The sequence below is a fragment of the Papaver somniferum genome, unplaced genomic scaffold, assembly GCF_003573695.1.
Source record: "Papaver somniferum cultivar HN1 unplaced genomic scaffold, ASM357369v1 unplaced-scaffold_79, whole genome shotgun sequence".
In the NCBI taxonomy this organism is placed as follows: domain Eukaryota; kingdom Viridiplantae; phylum Streptophyta; class Magnoliopsida; order Ranunculales; family Papaveraceae; genus Papaver; species Papaver somniferum.
Genome location: NW_020650859.1, coordinates 1595709 through 1612168, shown reverse-complemented (window position 1 = coordinate 1612168; position 16460 = coordinate 1595709). Strand labels below are relative to the sequence as shown.

The 16460-nt window shown below is 35.5% G+C and overlaps 1 protein-coding gene across 1 annotated transcript; it reads right to left on the bottom strand.

Annotated features, from left to right (window-relative positions):
* Positions 1-10017: 10017 nt before the first annotated feature.
* On the bottom strand, positions 10018-12293 carry LOC113344650 (FACT complex subunit SPT16-like). Its single transcript, XM_026588577.1, has 2 exons — positions 12201-12293; positions 10018-12058 (listed from the first exon to the last, which is right to left on the bottom strand). Exon 2 carries the CDS (start codon positions 12014-12016, stop codon positions 10412-10414), a length of 1605 nt encoding a protein of 534 aa, XP_026444362.1. The 5' UTR covers positions 12017-12058; positions 12201-12293; the 3' UTR covers positions 10018-10411.
* Between the last annotated feature and the right edge of the window lie 4167 nt (positions 12294-16460).

Below are 16460 nucleotides of genomic sequence, written 5' to 3'. Positions count from 1 at the left end.
ACTTAGATGCAAATGCTAATAACTCATTCTCAAAGAAATAAAGTGTTGTTAGTGAACATATATCCATGCAGAATGCGGACCATTCAAAGTAATTTATGGCTCTGGTAAATGATTATATGCATTGAATCAATTGTTGTTCATAAAAAACGATGCGTTTAATTTTTGTAGAATTCCTAGCACATATTACAAAAAGCAAAGTGCAAAGGATCACCACCCTTCTTAATTCTAGAGAATTTACATCAAAAGGACTTGATGGATATTGCATGTTTAATAAGATCAATATAGAACATCTTATACCTAATGGTCTCGCAAAGGCTACCATCAAAGGTTACAGATGGTATCTAAGGAATAGGTTATGCGTACCAACCTACCTTTTATTGCTTTGGGGATATGCAATATTACGCGCATCTTTACTTAATTCGTTTTAGAACCCAATATTAGTCAACCTTTTCTGCGTACCAGTTGGTAACTGGATTTAAGCCTGACATTCGTGTTCTTACGCATTTTTGGTTGCACTATATATGTGCCTTTACGACTCCATATCGTACTATGATGGGTCTTCAAAACTGTTAAGTAGTTATGTTGGAAATGAATTCCCAACAATTATTTGTGTTTTTAAACCTTTTGGAAGGAGATCTCTTACCGCTAGATTTTCGGTTTATCACTTTAGTGAGACAGTCTTCCCGTCGTTAGGGAGAGATAAGAAAAAGTATTTTCTAAGGGAACGACAAGAATCTTCGTGGTGTGTTCCCAAATATGTCTCATATTGATTCTTGTACTCCAAAAATGTAAATGTGAAGTGACAAAGAATAATCAATTTTCAGAATGTACACTGATGTCGCTAAAGTGACAAGATCACACATACCAGCTGCAAATATTCCTGCAATGTTATAAATCCTCAGTATGGGGTACACCATAGACTAAGGTGTTGCAACTACACTTGGTGGAAGTGAAGTTGAGGTCGTGGCTCCATAAAGGAAGATGGAGAGACCACCAGGTTCGATCACTTCTCACCTAGAAAGGAAGTAGATGAGTAAGGCACAACCTAATTTGTATCATTAATGAAATCATCTCATTTGATTGTCTCTGACTATGTCCATGAATCAATACTGGAGGACGCTCCAAAGTTTAATGATTCCAGAGAACAATGAAATCCTAAAGGATTATGAGAACACACACGAGACAATGGAAATACCGTGCGAGCATATTAATGATTATTTTTATATATAGTTGCTCAAGGAAATAGAGCAGTATGAGATCGAACCATGGTTTTTATTATTTCATGTCAACAAAGAGCATATTTGGCCTATACGATCCAGGTAGAACTTGGTTCTTTGACAAATATATAGGTATTTGGTGTGGTAGTGCTAACCAACCAAGTGTAAAGCCTATTGGACATACATAATTAATTTGTCATAAACCATAATGAGAAGAAAGTAGTCTTAAAGTACAAAGACTCGCCTTGTGGCGCGAGGTTTCTCACAAAGCCCTGGAATTGTTCTCTTGTAATGAACGTTATAGAGTTCCGCTGCTTAGTTAGCTTGGTAATTTCAAAAGGACTTGAAATGCAGCATATGTATGTGGTTGTTACGTATCTCTGAAAGAATCAAGAGATAGAAGATATTTACAAAAGTACTTGATAGACTTTTGTTTCCCAAATCAAATAACTCTAAACCACAGAGTGCGTTTACAGTTAGATAGAACGCTCACTTATAGATTCAAACAATCATGCGGATGTGGTATACCCGTCTAAGTGACTATTTGATTGGGAAGGGATAAAGAAGTAAGGTTTCGTGCCATGCGTATTAAATAAGTTCCTGATTCAAAATTATAGCTATCTATGTTGACGGTATGGACATGATAAGTACTCTTAATGGAATAAGAGATCTTACAAACTATTTAAAATCTGAATTTGAGATGAAAATCCTGGGAAATCTCGATCTTATCTATGTTCTAAACTAGAAGACCGAGATTGTGGTATATTATTCCACCAGTTTGCATATGTCCGTTGTCAGTAAATTTAACAAGGACATGCATGATGCTAGCACTCCCATGATTAGTCGAGTTTCAAATGTACATAAATGACCAATTTTTCTAAAGGAAGATGACGAAGTTGGGTCGGGAGATGAACTTTCCTTATCTAAGTATAATAGACGCATTATTGTACTTAGCATAATGTATTCGACCAAATGTTACATCCTCAATGAACTCGTTATCTAGATATAGCTCAGCGCCAACGCAACGTCATTAGAATGGTATAGTGAATGCAATCATGTACTTAAAATTAACCATTGACATAAATTTGTTTTATCCCTGCAAAGACATGAAAAGGAATGCTAATGAAAGTGCAATCCAAAAGTTGTTGATTATGAAGGAACAATAATCCCTTTTACCAACAAAAGTAATCAGGGGGAGATACGGTAGACTATTTTCTAGGTCATTACCAATATTCAGTTTCGAAAAGTACATGATTAAAGGAATAGTCTAGAACAACTCTGAAAGTAATCACGGGGAGATGCCGACATCAGGGGGAGGATTCAAGGATATGATGTCGACATAATTTACTTCGAACTTGAAGCTGTGTTGTACTCTTTTTCCCTTCGATCGAGAATAGCTTTTCCAAAAGGGTTTTGTTACTCGACAAGGTTTTTAGCGAGACAATACTACAAAACATCCATTTGGTTCTTTAATGACAAGGTTTTAATGAAACAATTAAACATGGTGGTCATCCAAGTGTGGTTGTATCAATTTTGGTTATTTTGTGGATTCTCAATATTAAAGAGGTCAATCTATAAGAACAAATCAACATACCCATCTCGTGAGATTTTGGATGTCCTTCTAAACCATATAAGGTTTAACCACAAATATTATTTTTTCCACGTATGGTAATGTATCTATATATCGGCTCTTTTTTGAAGAAACTAAATCAGGTACCTTTGCAAATCATTTTGAGAAGCTATCAATCCATGAGATAAGTCTCAATATACTAAAAAAGAACGTAAACAACAAAAATATTATTCGAAGACAACACATATTATGCGTCACAACCGAAGACTTCGTCGACTAGCATATATCTCTTCCACAAAAGCATCGTAATCTTCCAAATTCAAGAAATTCATTTACTGAAATTGGGAATTCTTGACTCAAATATTCGCAAGCAAAAATTTAACTTAAGTCCTTATCATGGAGGAGCGACATCCACAAAGGCGCATTTACTAGACTTATCGCGTTGTACTGTTTTTCGTTTGTTAAGTTTTTTTTCCCATAGGGTTTTCCTTGTCAAGGTTTTACCGAGATATCGTCTCCGTGTCAATCACTATTTTATATGTTTCGTGCTCTTTTTTGTTTGCCTAGATTTTTCCCTTTGAGTTTTCCTAGCAAAGATTTAATGAGGCGGTGTCTAGTAAAGTGGTGTCATTCAAGTGGTAGTAGTATGAAATAAATATCTAGTGGATTTACACCACACTTACACTCCTCTTCACCACCATCCATTCACCTTCTTTTCACCTCTTCAGTTCCCTCGTTACTTTGGAACCACCACCACCAATAATAATGGATGCATTCCTTTTAATTGCATTGTAAAAATATTGGTTTCATCTTAGAAATAGGGATCATTTCCTTTATAATGTAAGTATCTAATGATAATTCTTCTTCATTTCATCTTTACTTTCTATGTCTCATTTAAGTCTAAATCATGTCACGCATATTTTTAAATTTTATATACTGTTGAAATTTTTTTTTAAAACACATACAGAACAATATAAACATGACTATCAAATTATACATATCTTTTATACTAAAAATTGAAAAGATAATTTTGAAAATATAGCCTCGTTTATTTATAAAGGTCAAATAAGGAGGGATAAAAATATAGAATGAAAAGTTCATCTATACGGGATAGAGGGAGTATAAGACAAAATTATCTTCCGATAGTACTGCATGTAAACTTACATGAAGAGTTAGACATCTCGCATACTACATGTTAACTGGAAAATACATAAAACCCTGCTAGATACTGCATAAGAAATCGGATTGATTGCAAAAGGTCAGGGAATGGCCACAATTTTAAGTTTCTTAGCAAAGAAACCCTGCTAGATACTGCATAAGAAATCAGGTTGATTGCAACAGGTCATGGAATGGCCACAATTTTAAGTTTCTTAGCCAAGAAAGAAAACAAAACATAATTTTAGTCGGCACTACATGGTTCAAAGATGCATGATGCATGATTTAGTGCATGATCTTGCGTTGTCACGAGGTCCTGATACCCAAAGTAAGTGAAATGGAAAATGTTGTGTCCCAAGTTCGTAGGCTACAATTAATCTTGGTACGGAGAACACTAATTCCATCAATAGACTTCTTTCTTTTATCCGAGTACTTAGTAACAAGCCTCTGCGCGTAACAACATGATGGCGGTAGTAATCAGAAAACCTAAGAAAACGACTCTATGTTTGATAAGAGTTAATCCCATGACATTAGCAAAATTGTCATTTAAACGTGTTTTTCTTCGATTTGTTACAACAAAATTTCATTTATAAAATAATATCATCTAATAATTGTTTTTAACTTAATCCTATGGAAACTCCTCTTTTCTTGATTTCCCCAAGATACTTTCATTGACTTTTTGGGACCATGGTTCTTCTGGGGACCATGGCTCTATTTTTAGCAAGGCGTTTAAAAGTAAAGCAAAGACACCCGCTATCAAAATATTTATGTTAATACCAAAATTAACCGTCTTAATTAAATTTATGTATTGATTAATTACTGTAATCATTAGTTAATGTAATTAAGTTAGGTTAATTAATAATTAGATGTAAGATTAAATCAATATTATTTTTCTTAAAATTGAGAGGGAAGAAGAAGAAGAATATAAGAGTTGGAAAAAATCAATTATGTTTTTTTAATTTTTTGAATCCGAAACTTCAAACCACCCAAGCATACTTCAAATTTAGTTTTTTGTCGCTTGAATTGGCTAAAATTTTCTGAAAATGAGAAAATTAATAGATTAGTTTGGACTAAGTCAAACAAGTTCGGCTATTAGATCTGAAGAACAAGTAACCAAACTTATCAACTAATGTAGTTCGGCTGATGTTCATGAAAGCGCATGTAACCGAACTTAGTTTTAATGGAGTTTTTTGCTTTCAGAAAAAAAATTCTTTTAGGAGAAAAAATTTGCGATGTAACTGAACTAAATATATAGGGAATTCGGTTTGCGACATAACGGAACCGCGACCATGTTTGTTCCGGTCCTGTCTATATGTACAGTGGGAGCTAAAATTGGAGGTACGTAACCACTGTGGGCGTTAACATTCAATACTTACTAGGCTTAATTTTTTTTTCTTCTTTAGAACATGCCTAGTTTTGTCTATTTATATCTTAAGACAAGTCCACATCATATAAACGGTCAATTAAATTATGGTTGTTTATCTCGATTATTAAGAATTTTGATCTCAATTGTATTTTGTTCTCTTGCAATAGTATTGGATATGGTTGAATGATGTTTATCTTTTGTTCAATTGGTTGTATCAACTCGATTCAAGTATATTTATTTGGGGTTTAAAAGTACTTGAGCACCATTATTGTGTATTTGATATTTTCTGCCCAAATTTGAATGTTCTGTGGGATGTAATCCGCTTGCTCGACTATTAAAGAGTCGGTATTTTGAAAAGATACGTTCAAATAAAATCATATGTATTCCAATTTTCATGGAAGAACTCACAAAAGATTATATGAGTCAGAAAATTTTCATTTCTCTACTTCATACATAATACTAACGAACCGGTATATGTTGAAGTATGACAACAAGAGAAATAATTATTTTTAATAATATATTCAACCTAAAGTAAGTGGTTGACATGTGCTGTGAGATTCTCTTGGCCTATTGAGATAAAGAAATTTATCAAATTAAGCTAAATATAGCAAAATTGAAAAATGGAAAGAACCCCGAAGTGATAAGGGTTAGACGTAATGACTCATATAAAGCATGTGAAAAGGGACATACATATCATGAGACGGAAATGTATTTTTCCTAGTAGTAATGACACCAAAGTACCGGTATCAGCTGAATATGGGATGAAGCTAAGATGTAATTCTAGCTCCCATCATAAATGAAAGAGTTGGAAATGCAGCAATATATAGGATTTCAGAGAAAAGTTCGGTTAGGAAATTAAAAGTTCGTTTAGGAAATTAAAAAGTTCGGTTAAGAAATTAAAAATTAAAAGTTTGGTTAGGAAATTAAAAGTTCGATTAGGAAATATTTTTTGCGAAATAGCCGAACTGTTCTTCATGTTCTTCATTTCCAGCAAGTTTGGCTAGTTCGACAAAGTTTTTCAACAAAATTCCTAAGCTATTTTGATGACTAGTAGTCAAAATTTTCAATCAAAAACGAATTAGAAGTAATGAGTTTGTGGGAAAATATCTATCGACGAGTTTGTTTACAAAAGATTGATTAATCGATGATAAAAATTCAATTAATCGACGACGATTAAAATTTGATGGTTTTGATTAGATTTGTATATGATCAGGTTTAGATTATCATAAATTGACGAAGAAGAGAAGAAGAAAAATTGTAGGATAGAGAAAAAAAGATTATAGAGTTATAATTTTTATTAGGTTAAAGGGTAAACTAGTCATCTCCATCTTTTAGGACATCCTTATAACTATAAGGCAGTGGCCTAATAAAATCATGGACCCCGTAAAAAACAATGGTGCCCAAAAAATCGTTCTAAAAGAACGCAACTTTGTTGTATATGAGCCTGGGCTAATGCATAGTCATATATGGGCTATCCTCCTAGCCGGTAATGATTTAGAAGTTAGAACCCTCATTTGGGGACGCTCATTTTAATCAGGCCATCGGACGTACTTTGATAAGGAGTGGTTTTCACTAATCTAGCTTTTGTTAGATGAAAAAAATATTCGAGGGATGCTATGGTGAAGGCCATCTGACGTATATTTGTAAGGGGTGTTTTTCTCTAATCTAGTTTTTGCTAGATGGACAATTTTTTCACTAATATGGTGTTCTTTAAGCATTATCACTAGAGCTGGTAAACAAGCCGAAACCCACGGGTTAACCCGTGCCCGATCCGTGAAAACCCGAACCCGGACTAGCTGGTTTCTACACAAGCCGGGTTCGGGTTGGAGAAATGGCAACCCGTCAAGAAACGGGTTAACCCGTCCCGGCCCGTAAAATCGCGGGTTAACCCGTTAACCCGCACTTCCATTTATGCCGCGTGTCTCCTCTCCTGGCCTGGGTATAAAAACATAAAAAACCCTAGATTCTTATCTTCTCTGCTTTCGTCTTCTCCGTCCGTGTCTTCTCTGCTAAAAAAAAACCCATCTTTATTAGGCTGTGACTTGTGTGAGTAAAAGCTAGGTCTTTATCTGTCTCAGGGTTTGTTATCTCCTTCATTCTCCGTTCCTTCTCATATCAATTATTATCCTTTTTATTTCCTTATACTACAGGGTTGCAGATTTGATATTGTTGATGTTTATTTTTTCTTTTTGCAGTGCAAGTGAGAGATTAGCAGCTGCTGCGGCTGTCAAGTTTGAATCAAGAGAAATCAGAGATTTCGATTTGTAAAAGCGTGATCTGAGATCTGATGATGAATTCATGATGAGTTATGTCGAATTTGTTTCTACAACAACAATTGGAGATGTTCACGGGAAGTGGTTTTGATGGTTGATATTTCTGATTTGGATTCAACAGAAAAAAACATCCTGGAACATTTTCGTGCTAAAACCATACTGCTTAAGGTAACCCTATTTAAATGAGTTTTGAGTTTTGAAATTTGGGTGTTCTTTTTTGTTTGCCATAGATTTCATTGTATCTCTTTTACTGTTATATCGATTTGTGTTGAAAATGATAAATAACTAAGATTGGGTTTCTTACACATTTCACCGAAGGTGCTTAGGCACAGAGGTATGGATTTTAATAAATTTTCTGATTCTATTTTGTTGTTTTTTCACAGTTCTTTTATTTTGTGTTTTTGTGGTGTAATTCAATACTGCCTCTGTCTTTTTATTTTGCAGAGAGGAATCAGTTAGTATGGAGATGGTTGCTGGAGTGCACCGAGGAACCTATGTCAGTTTGAAGGTAAACAAGTTTATGAGAGCATAGTTCATGTTCTGGATGGCAAAAAATTAACTATGAGAATACTGATGAGTTACAAACTGACGACTCTTCATGTAGTATTTTGATTCTATTTTTTGCTTTTTTCTTTTTTTGACTTAGTGGAACAGCAAGGCACCATTTTTCAAGCTTAAAACAATTTGCTTAGAAAGGTGCGTAGGATTGATTATGCAGACTCAGTTTTGTCTATAGCTCTCTTCACGCTGACTTAAGCTTAACCAATTAGTTTAAAGATTAGCAAAAGAGGACTAAACTCAAATCATAGCTCATCCACTTAAATTGCCAAAGTAAGTTGTTGTCGGGTAATCAGGTAAATTCTGCTTCATTCGGCCATGTTTATTAGCCTACAGTTAACTAAATTATGCAGTCTATTCAAAAATGACAAGATAATTAATTAGTTTTGTTTTTCCAGTTATTAGTTGCCAAATCCTTACCACATCACTAGCTAAGTATTTTGTTTGATAAAACTGAATGCATAGACTAATCCAGTCATGGATTGGATTAAAAATGGCGAAGTTCACTTCTGCTTGAGCTTGCAAGCTGAAGTCTACGCATCTGGAAATGTACACCTTAGAGTGAAAACACTTTCGTTTTAAATTTAGAAATCCTATAATGTGTCTGTGTTTTTCATTTAATAACTACGAGATGTGTTTGATGAATCTTGCCCAGGTTATTCACTCTATGTGGAATAATTTTGTAAGGCAGAACTTCCTCCGGAAGGACATGATAACTACTATCTTTCATGAATCAACATGAAATCATTGCCATGCATTTATCACTACAATATCTCATGTAAAATGTAACTTAGGTTTCTTTTGATGGTGCGAAAGTTTAATGATGCGAGAAACAAAAGCCGAGAACAACTGGCATAATAATTTGTTGTATGAATATGGACATCAGATGTACAAAACATTTCCCATGGTATAATTTTGATCTTTATTACACTTTTTTTTTCGCAGGTCATGGTTTGGGAGGATAACAGAAGCCTGTGCATGAGCTTTCATTTAGATGAAAATTTTAGGGGTTCTTCTTCGAGAGCAAAAGATTTTATAATTTAAATGATACAAAGTTTTTGTGATTGCCATTATTTGTTTGTTCTTCGTTCTATCGGCATTGGATTGTAAATTTTGGCGTGTGACAGGCTGAAACTGTCACTGTGAGTATGTGAATGTTGAATCTGTTGATTGGATTGATTCATAAATCAGAGGAAACTCTGTCAAATCGGTTTCTGGCGAGTTGACTCACCATAAACGGGTTAACCCGTGAACCCGCAGGTTTAACCCGTTACGTGTGCGGGTTTAAGAAATGACCACCCGTGAAGAATATCAACCCGCGGGTTTTGACCCGTGTTAACCCGAACCCGTGTAACCCGTAACAAGCCAGCCCCCGCCCCGCCCGTTTGCCAGCTCTAATTATCACAATATTCTTATTCTTATTGCAACATTCCTATTTGCATACACGGAAAATGGGTCATGTGCCCAAATATTTTTAAAACATGGTTCTAATGGACGAGTAAAAATTAGTATGGGTGAAATAAACACCAAAAAAAATAACAAAAACGAAACTGGATTCATCCTGGCTTAAACTTAAAAAATAGCGAGGATGAAACTGGATGCATCCTGATGTAAATTAATAATAAGAAAAAATATTTGAAAATGGCTAGGATAAAACTGTTTACTTCCTGGCTATTTTTACATTTTTGTCCATTTAAACAGTATCAAAATTTAGATGTTTTTTTCACCCAGAAATTGTTGATTTTGGTCTTTTTAACCAATCTTGTGTTATGAAAAACCGTGGTATAGTTTAAAAGGAAAATTATTTCGAAGTTTTACAAGTTATTATGTATAAGGGCATACTTGTAAAAAATACCTAAACATACTCTCCTTCCTTTCTTGCCTTAATAATTGTGCAAACTACAAATGACTCAACTAATATGGGACAGAGTGAGTATAATTCATGGAGTAGTACTATGCTCATTCTGAACCAATTATTTTAGTCTGTTTATCTGTACTCTATACTGAATCATGAAAAACACCCGACTTGCACACAATAACCAGCTTGATTTCTTGTTGCATTCACCTTGAGGTTATTTACTTCACCCCACTGCTTAAAACACGACAAAGATGCGAAAGGTTTTGTAAAGTTACAAAAAAGGATTCTCTATTGGAGGGATCCATACATAGAAGCAAGTACTAATTAATCGATACGATATGCCAGCATCTGTCATTTTACTACTACAAGTAACTTGAAAACAAATGTAACCCCTAACCTTTTTTATGCTCCACTCTATTCTTCCTCACCAGATTCTTCGGTCATTACCAACTTTCTCCGTCTTCTTACCGTACTCGGCTTCGTCTGTGCTGTGGCCTTTTTTCCTTTCACTTCTGGGTCCGAGTCACATTCATCCGATGATACCATTACCTGTTTTCTTTCTGCCATAGTCCATGTTTTCTGAATCAATGTAGTCTGTTTCTTTTCTTCTTTTCTTGGGTCTGAATCAGATGCTTGACCAGGTGCTTTGTAGGAGTATTTACCAAATCTGCAGGGGAAGTCGGAGACAAGGCTGTTGCGATTACCAAGACTCTCCACTGAAGAGTCAGATTCTGAGGAGTAAGAACCAATACTATACTCATCTCCTGAGCTATCAGAGTTCTTAGCAGTCTCCAGATCGAGGAAGTTCCATCCACCATTCTTTATGAACTCCTTTGGGTCAGCTCTTATTTCCTCCAGTTTTGACCCCCAATCTGGAATATCCTGCTTATTTTCGTAGTATTTGACATCAGCAAGGTGAAGTGACCCTTTGATGCTAATGCGCTTTGCTGAAGGAATTGATTTGATCTGAAGCACATCGAGCTCGAAGTTCTTGAACACGATTGTCATATTAAACATCTCCATGTCAGACCCAACTTCCACCAGATTGACAATCTCGATCTCTTTCAGTGTGACAACAGTGAAAGGTGTGTGATTGAGTTGCACCAGGGTAAAGTACGAGAAGACAAAAATGGTTGAAAATGGAGGGTGCTCCTTCAAGTGAAGCTCGCCACAGAATCCTCTTTCCGTATCCACATAATCACAGGTAAGCCTAAATGGCAATGGATCCAAAATACCATCAACTTTGAGTCTAAACTCCCGCATAACCCTATTATTATCATCTCTAATCTTTTGCAGCTCTTTTTCAAAGTTAGCCGAACCATGAGCAGGTCTCTTCTTCCTTCCCCCTAAGTTCAGCACCATACGGAACTGGATATTCTGTGTCATTTCAGTCCCCACCAAGATCGGTTTGTGCAAGTGCAAGTGGCAGAACGGGGCACTCTGCTCATCTCCATCTTGAGTGAAGGCATACCTTATATCACTATACATAATATTAATCTTAAAGGGAATACAACTGTTTGAATACTGGAAACCGTTTAAATGGGCTTCGAGAGTACCAGTCACATTTTTTCCACGCCGTCCTCTTACTATGCAGGGATGGATTGACACATTGAACAACCGTGTATGCTGGTATTTGTGCCTTAGCGTTACCAATGTCGTGGCAGCACAATCTACAGCTCCTTGAGATTTTCTCTTTTTGTAATTTTCCCTCTGCGTTGCCAATGCTTGAGATTTTGCTTTTATGTTCCCTATGGCTTGTCTAGAGTCAGGCTTGATCACCAGTGGCTTAATCACACCTAACCTCAAGGCAGTCTCTCTGAGATATCTGCGGCCGAGTCTCCGCTGTCTCTGCCTGCGTAACTCCTCCATATACATCTCTTTATTATCAGACCTGATAATCTCATCCCAGAGAGCTTCAGTACAGTGACGATTCTGATATTTCAATCGGGCACTGAAGTTTTTAAAAACCATATCACCAGACCACATAGTACCAAACAATCTGTATTCCTGGTCTAGCATCTCTCATCATCCTTCCATTCCATTGCAAATAAATACCAATCTCTAGAAAATCAAAATAAAGAAAGATGCATAAAAATCCCCAAATTGCGAAACCCTAGATTCTAAAAAAAATTCAAATTGAAAACATACAGACATTACTTCATACAGATCGAAGAAGAAGATGAAATTAGGTTAACGAACGTACCTTTAATTATGCCAATTATCTGATGTCGATGCTGAGAAGAAGAAGAAGAACCCCGGATAAATACGACTGCGGAGAGTGTAATCAATAAAAATGGAATAATAATCTCAGAAATAAACGAATCCCCAAATTTATAGAGCCGAGAAATTGATTTATTTAAATTTCCTCCCTAACGATGAGAAATTAGAAAAAACATCCTCATCTCTGTTAGTTGACTTATGCCGGTTGACTTACACGTGTGGGTGCAAGTACCAACCTCTTTGTTACCATAAGATGCATACAAGTGTTTGGTCCGTTTGGATACCATAAATAAAATTCAAGACTAAGAAAGAAATTTTTTCCACAAAATCTTTGTTTTCTTTTGAATGTCGATCTCAAATTTTATTACCACTCTAGTTTTTTCATTTTTCTTTATTGGAATTTATGAAACAGCACCCGAACACCTTGGGGATTTTGTTTAAACATGTATTTGATGGGTTAAATAACATGCAATACTCTTCGTTATTGCTTATAAATGATATATTGTTGCATGTAATTAGGCTCGATAGATGAGATGATAAACAATATAGGCTAGTAGTCAATAAACAAATCTGGCAAAACCAGAATTTTATGCCAATGGAAACAAACTAATGGAATAGTTATTTTTTAGCTAGGTAAACTAATGGAATAGCTAGCATAGTGCATAATGCTATTTGTGTCCAATAATTAAAGCTACTGTGTGATCCATAGATAAAAACTGGATGTCAATCCACTATTCTGGCTTTTTTTTTTTTTTTTTTTTTTAAGGAATATGCTATCTAAATTTACTGTTTGATGTTATTTTAATTTTGTTTTACTTAAAAAATAAGAGCTGGAATCACTATTTTGGTTTGTCTGCACAATTGCAATATTTTGGTCTTTGTTGAATTTTTCTATGTTCTCCCTCCAAGGTCTATAGATTAAGATCTCCATGTTCACTTTTGATTATGGTAGCTAGTTGCTATCTCATCAGCAGAAACAATATATGGTGGTCATTTTTGCTAAAGCTAAGAATTGCTGCGTATTTTTCAATGATCGAACATACAATTAGGTATGCAACTCAGATTTTAATTTCCAAGTTCAGGTATCTAAGTTTGGATTCCTGGGAAAGACTATTAAGTGAGTGCCATTGTAGTTTAGTTTTTAATATCAAATAAAATTAAATATAGTGCCATTAATTTCTAAGAGTGTACCATTCTACAACTGGTCTTAACATAAGCAAAACCATCAAGTTTACTTGTAAAAATATACAAGAGTAATAATGCTTCTATCTGAAATAGTTTGTCATATGCAGAAGTTTACAACTAATGGTGGAAAGGTGGAGAGGTTGGATCCAACCCCAAGAGGAAGAAAGCTATAACTGAGTGTGAGGTGAATGGAAGTTCTTTTGTTGCTACGTCAACACCAAAAAAGATGCCCACTGGAACCAAGAGAGCAGGGCAAGTGTGTCTAACGACAACTCCAAAGGTTGCTACTTCGTCATCTATACATCGGTTAAAAAGACTTGTATACATATGTAGCAACTAGCAAGCCAAAAGGGAAACAAGACAACACTAGCACTAGTCAATGTTTTCTGTTAAGACAATCTTCGTTCTTCTTATTTTGTTGCCAAATCATCACAATTTTTCCACATTTGAGTTTTAACTTCAGTTCTCAAATTGTTTTTAATGTTGCATTTTTTGCTCTGGCTTGATAGGGCGATGGGTAATATCATTGCATACACCTAGCGAAGTTTGTCCTTCGTTAGACTTGTCAATGAGGCACGTTCATCATTTCACAGTGATTATTTCTTGTGAATACACATACGTTAAACATTTAGCGTCGTTGTGCGTATTAAATTATTAATGGTTTCGTTGCCAGCTCCACAAAATTAACACAGGCACATTACACACGAACTTCACGCTGTAGATGATTTTATGCTGAAGTATGCAATACAGCTAGCAAACTAGAAATTCATCGAAACTCTACATTATTTACTCCTGCATGGAGAGTTAGTCAATACTGATTAATATCATTGCCAAAAGCGCGTGCAATCAAATGTTAAAAGTCCCTTAGGCGAAGGGAAAAAATGTAAATGTGAAGAGCAAAATTGTAATATTCACGCATGTATAATCCCACACATGTGGCCTGTTAAGAATCTAACAGTTTTTTTCTCTTTAAAATAGATTTCTTAATTTTTTTCGGCATGGGATAGATTTCCAAACGAACTAGTGAAAACGGGACATATTCCTATTTTCCCATCCCACATCTCATACATAATGAGATCCCTCGACCCTTGGACTAGCAAGGAGATGGTATTATAGGTCACATGAGTGTTATTTCTGTGAGAGGACACTCATCGAGGTGTATTTGGCAGTCTATCCCGCATCTCATACATATGAGATCCCTCGACCCTTGGACTAGCAAGGAGATGGTATTATAGGTCACATGAGTCTTATTTATGTGAGAGGCAAGACGGTCCTAGAGATAAAATTTGAATTCCATGGAGAATAGTGAGTTATGGCAATATATATTATGTTAAGGGTTCAAAGTTTTAAGTCGAAGAAGCTGTGGGTACGAAATATCGTCTCGCCATAGTTTGGAAGTTTAGAAGTAGGGCTGCACAACGGGTAGGGTGGGTAGGATATGGCCTATACCTGCCACCCTACCCGTTTACTGGCGGTTAAGAAAATCTTTACCCGTCACCCTACACGCCAAATAATGGATAAGGTAGGATACGGTTAAAAAACTGGCGGGTAGGGTAGGGTTGGAGGGTATGTGCACCCCTAGGTAGGATGGGTAGGATATGACATATACCCGCCACCCTACCTGTTTACTGGCGGTTAAAGAAAATCTTTACCCGCCACCCTACCCGCCAAATAGTGGATAGGGTAGGATACGGTTAAAAAACTGGCGGGTAGGGTAGAGTTGGCGGGTATGAGTAGCGTATGTGCACCCCTATTTAGAAGCACGACAAATAAAAAGTAGCAAAAGGAATAGGCAGATATAACAATTGACGATGAAGGAAGTACGATAAAGAACGGTTATGATGGGAATATGAATCAGACTGCGATGATCTATCGAACTCAGCGCAGACATCTCGGCGATGAAGATAGAGTTCACATGAAAAGCATGATCTATGTCTATAGGATATAATCTTTGACCTAGAATCCTTTGTAAAAGAAGAAATTACTTTTTTAGATATCATCCAATATGTAAAATACCTATAAATAGAGAAAGAGAGCAATGGAGAGGGTAATGTGATTTTGTCTAACCAAAGAAATAGTTTGATAAAAGAGAATTCTGAGAGTAAATTAGGTTTTGTATCCTTCGAAAAATATCTCCATCTCTCGGTGTATAAACCTTATAAGAAAACAATAAAAATGGCTTAATTGTTATCCATTCAATAGTTTTTAGTAAGTTTGATCGTGTGTATTCTCTTAGGTGTAGTCAGAGGATTTCGTGTGGCTACATTTTGGCGCCAGACAAAGGGACTAGAACCTGTGAGTTGTTATTTTCTTTGCTATCAACGATACATATTTTGTTTTTCGTCATTGTACTTTCTTTTTCATCATCTAAAGTTCTATTTCTCCGCACAAGAAGTTGGTTTCATAAGTTTTTTTCTCTAAATCTCATCAAGTCTTTGAAGTTATAAGTTTTATAACTTCATGTCATACTTTGTTTTGAATCTAAGAAATCTTTTAAGTTTTACTAAGTTTTATCAAGTTTTTTAAGAAGAAGATTTACGACTTACATCTGGGTTACATCGTACTAACAATAAAGGATTATTAAGTGTAAGGAAAAGTTTCATTATCTTTTGTTGCAGTTTCTACAGATTTTGGTAAAAATTTCTATATTTGAGAGGTTTTCATCGAATATTCTTTTTCTTGGTTTTCAGCTAGCATAACAACCAACAAGGTTACTCGACATCTCTGCTTCGTCAAGAGGTTCATGCATAATCCGATTCACATTAATGACCTATATTATAAGAAAGAAGATCAGCAGAGGATAGACAAAATAATTAATGATCACAGATGAAAATTTGGCGTTACTATCAGCATGAGATATCTTTATATGGAGCATAATGCTGATAATATGTCATATACTAACTTTTCCCTTATTTCCATGAACTATGCATGAACATATCTAGTAGAAAAATGACTATTGGTAACAGTTCGTCATTTTATAAGGTGACAATTCTTAAATTACCTGTTACTAAATATTGGGGCGTTGATTAATGGTAACAGTTTTCTGTAAGAGTTGTTA

Coding starts and splice junctions, on each gene's coding strand:
- LOC113344650 (XM_026588577.1), bottom strand. CDS start 12,016: ATGCTAGACCAGGAATACAGATTGTTTGGTACTATGTGGTCTGGTGAT.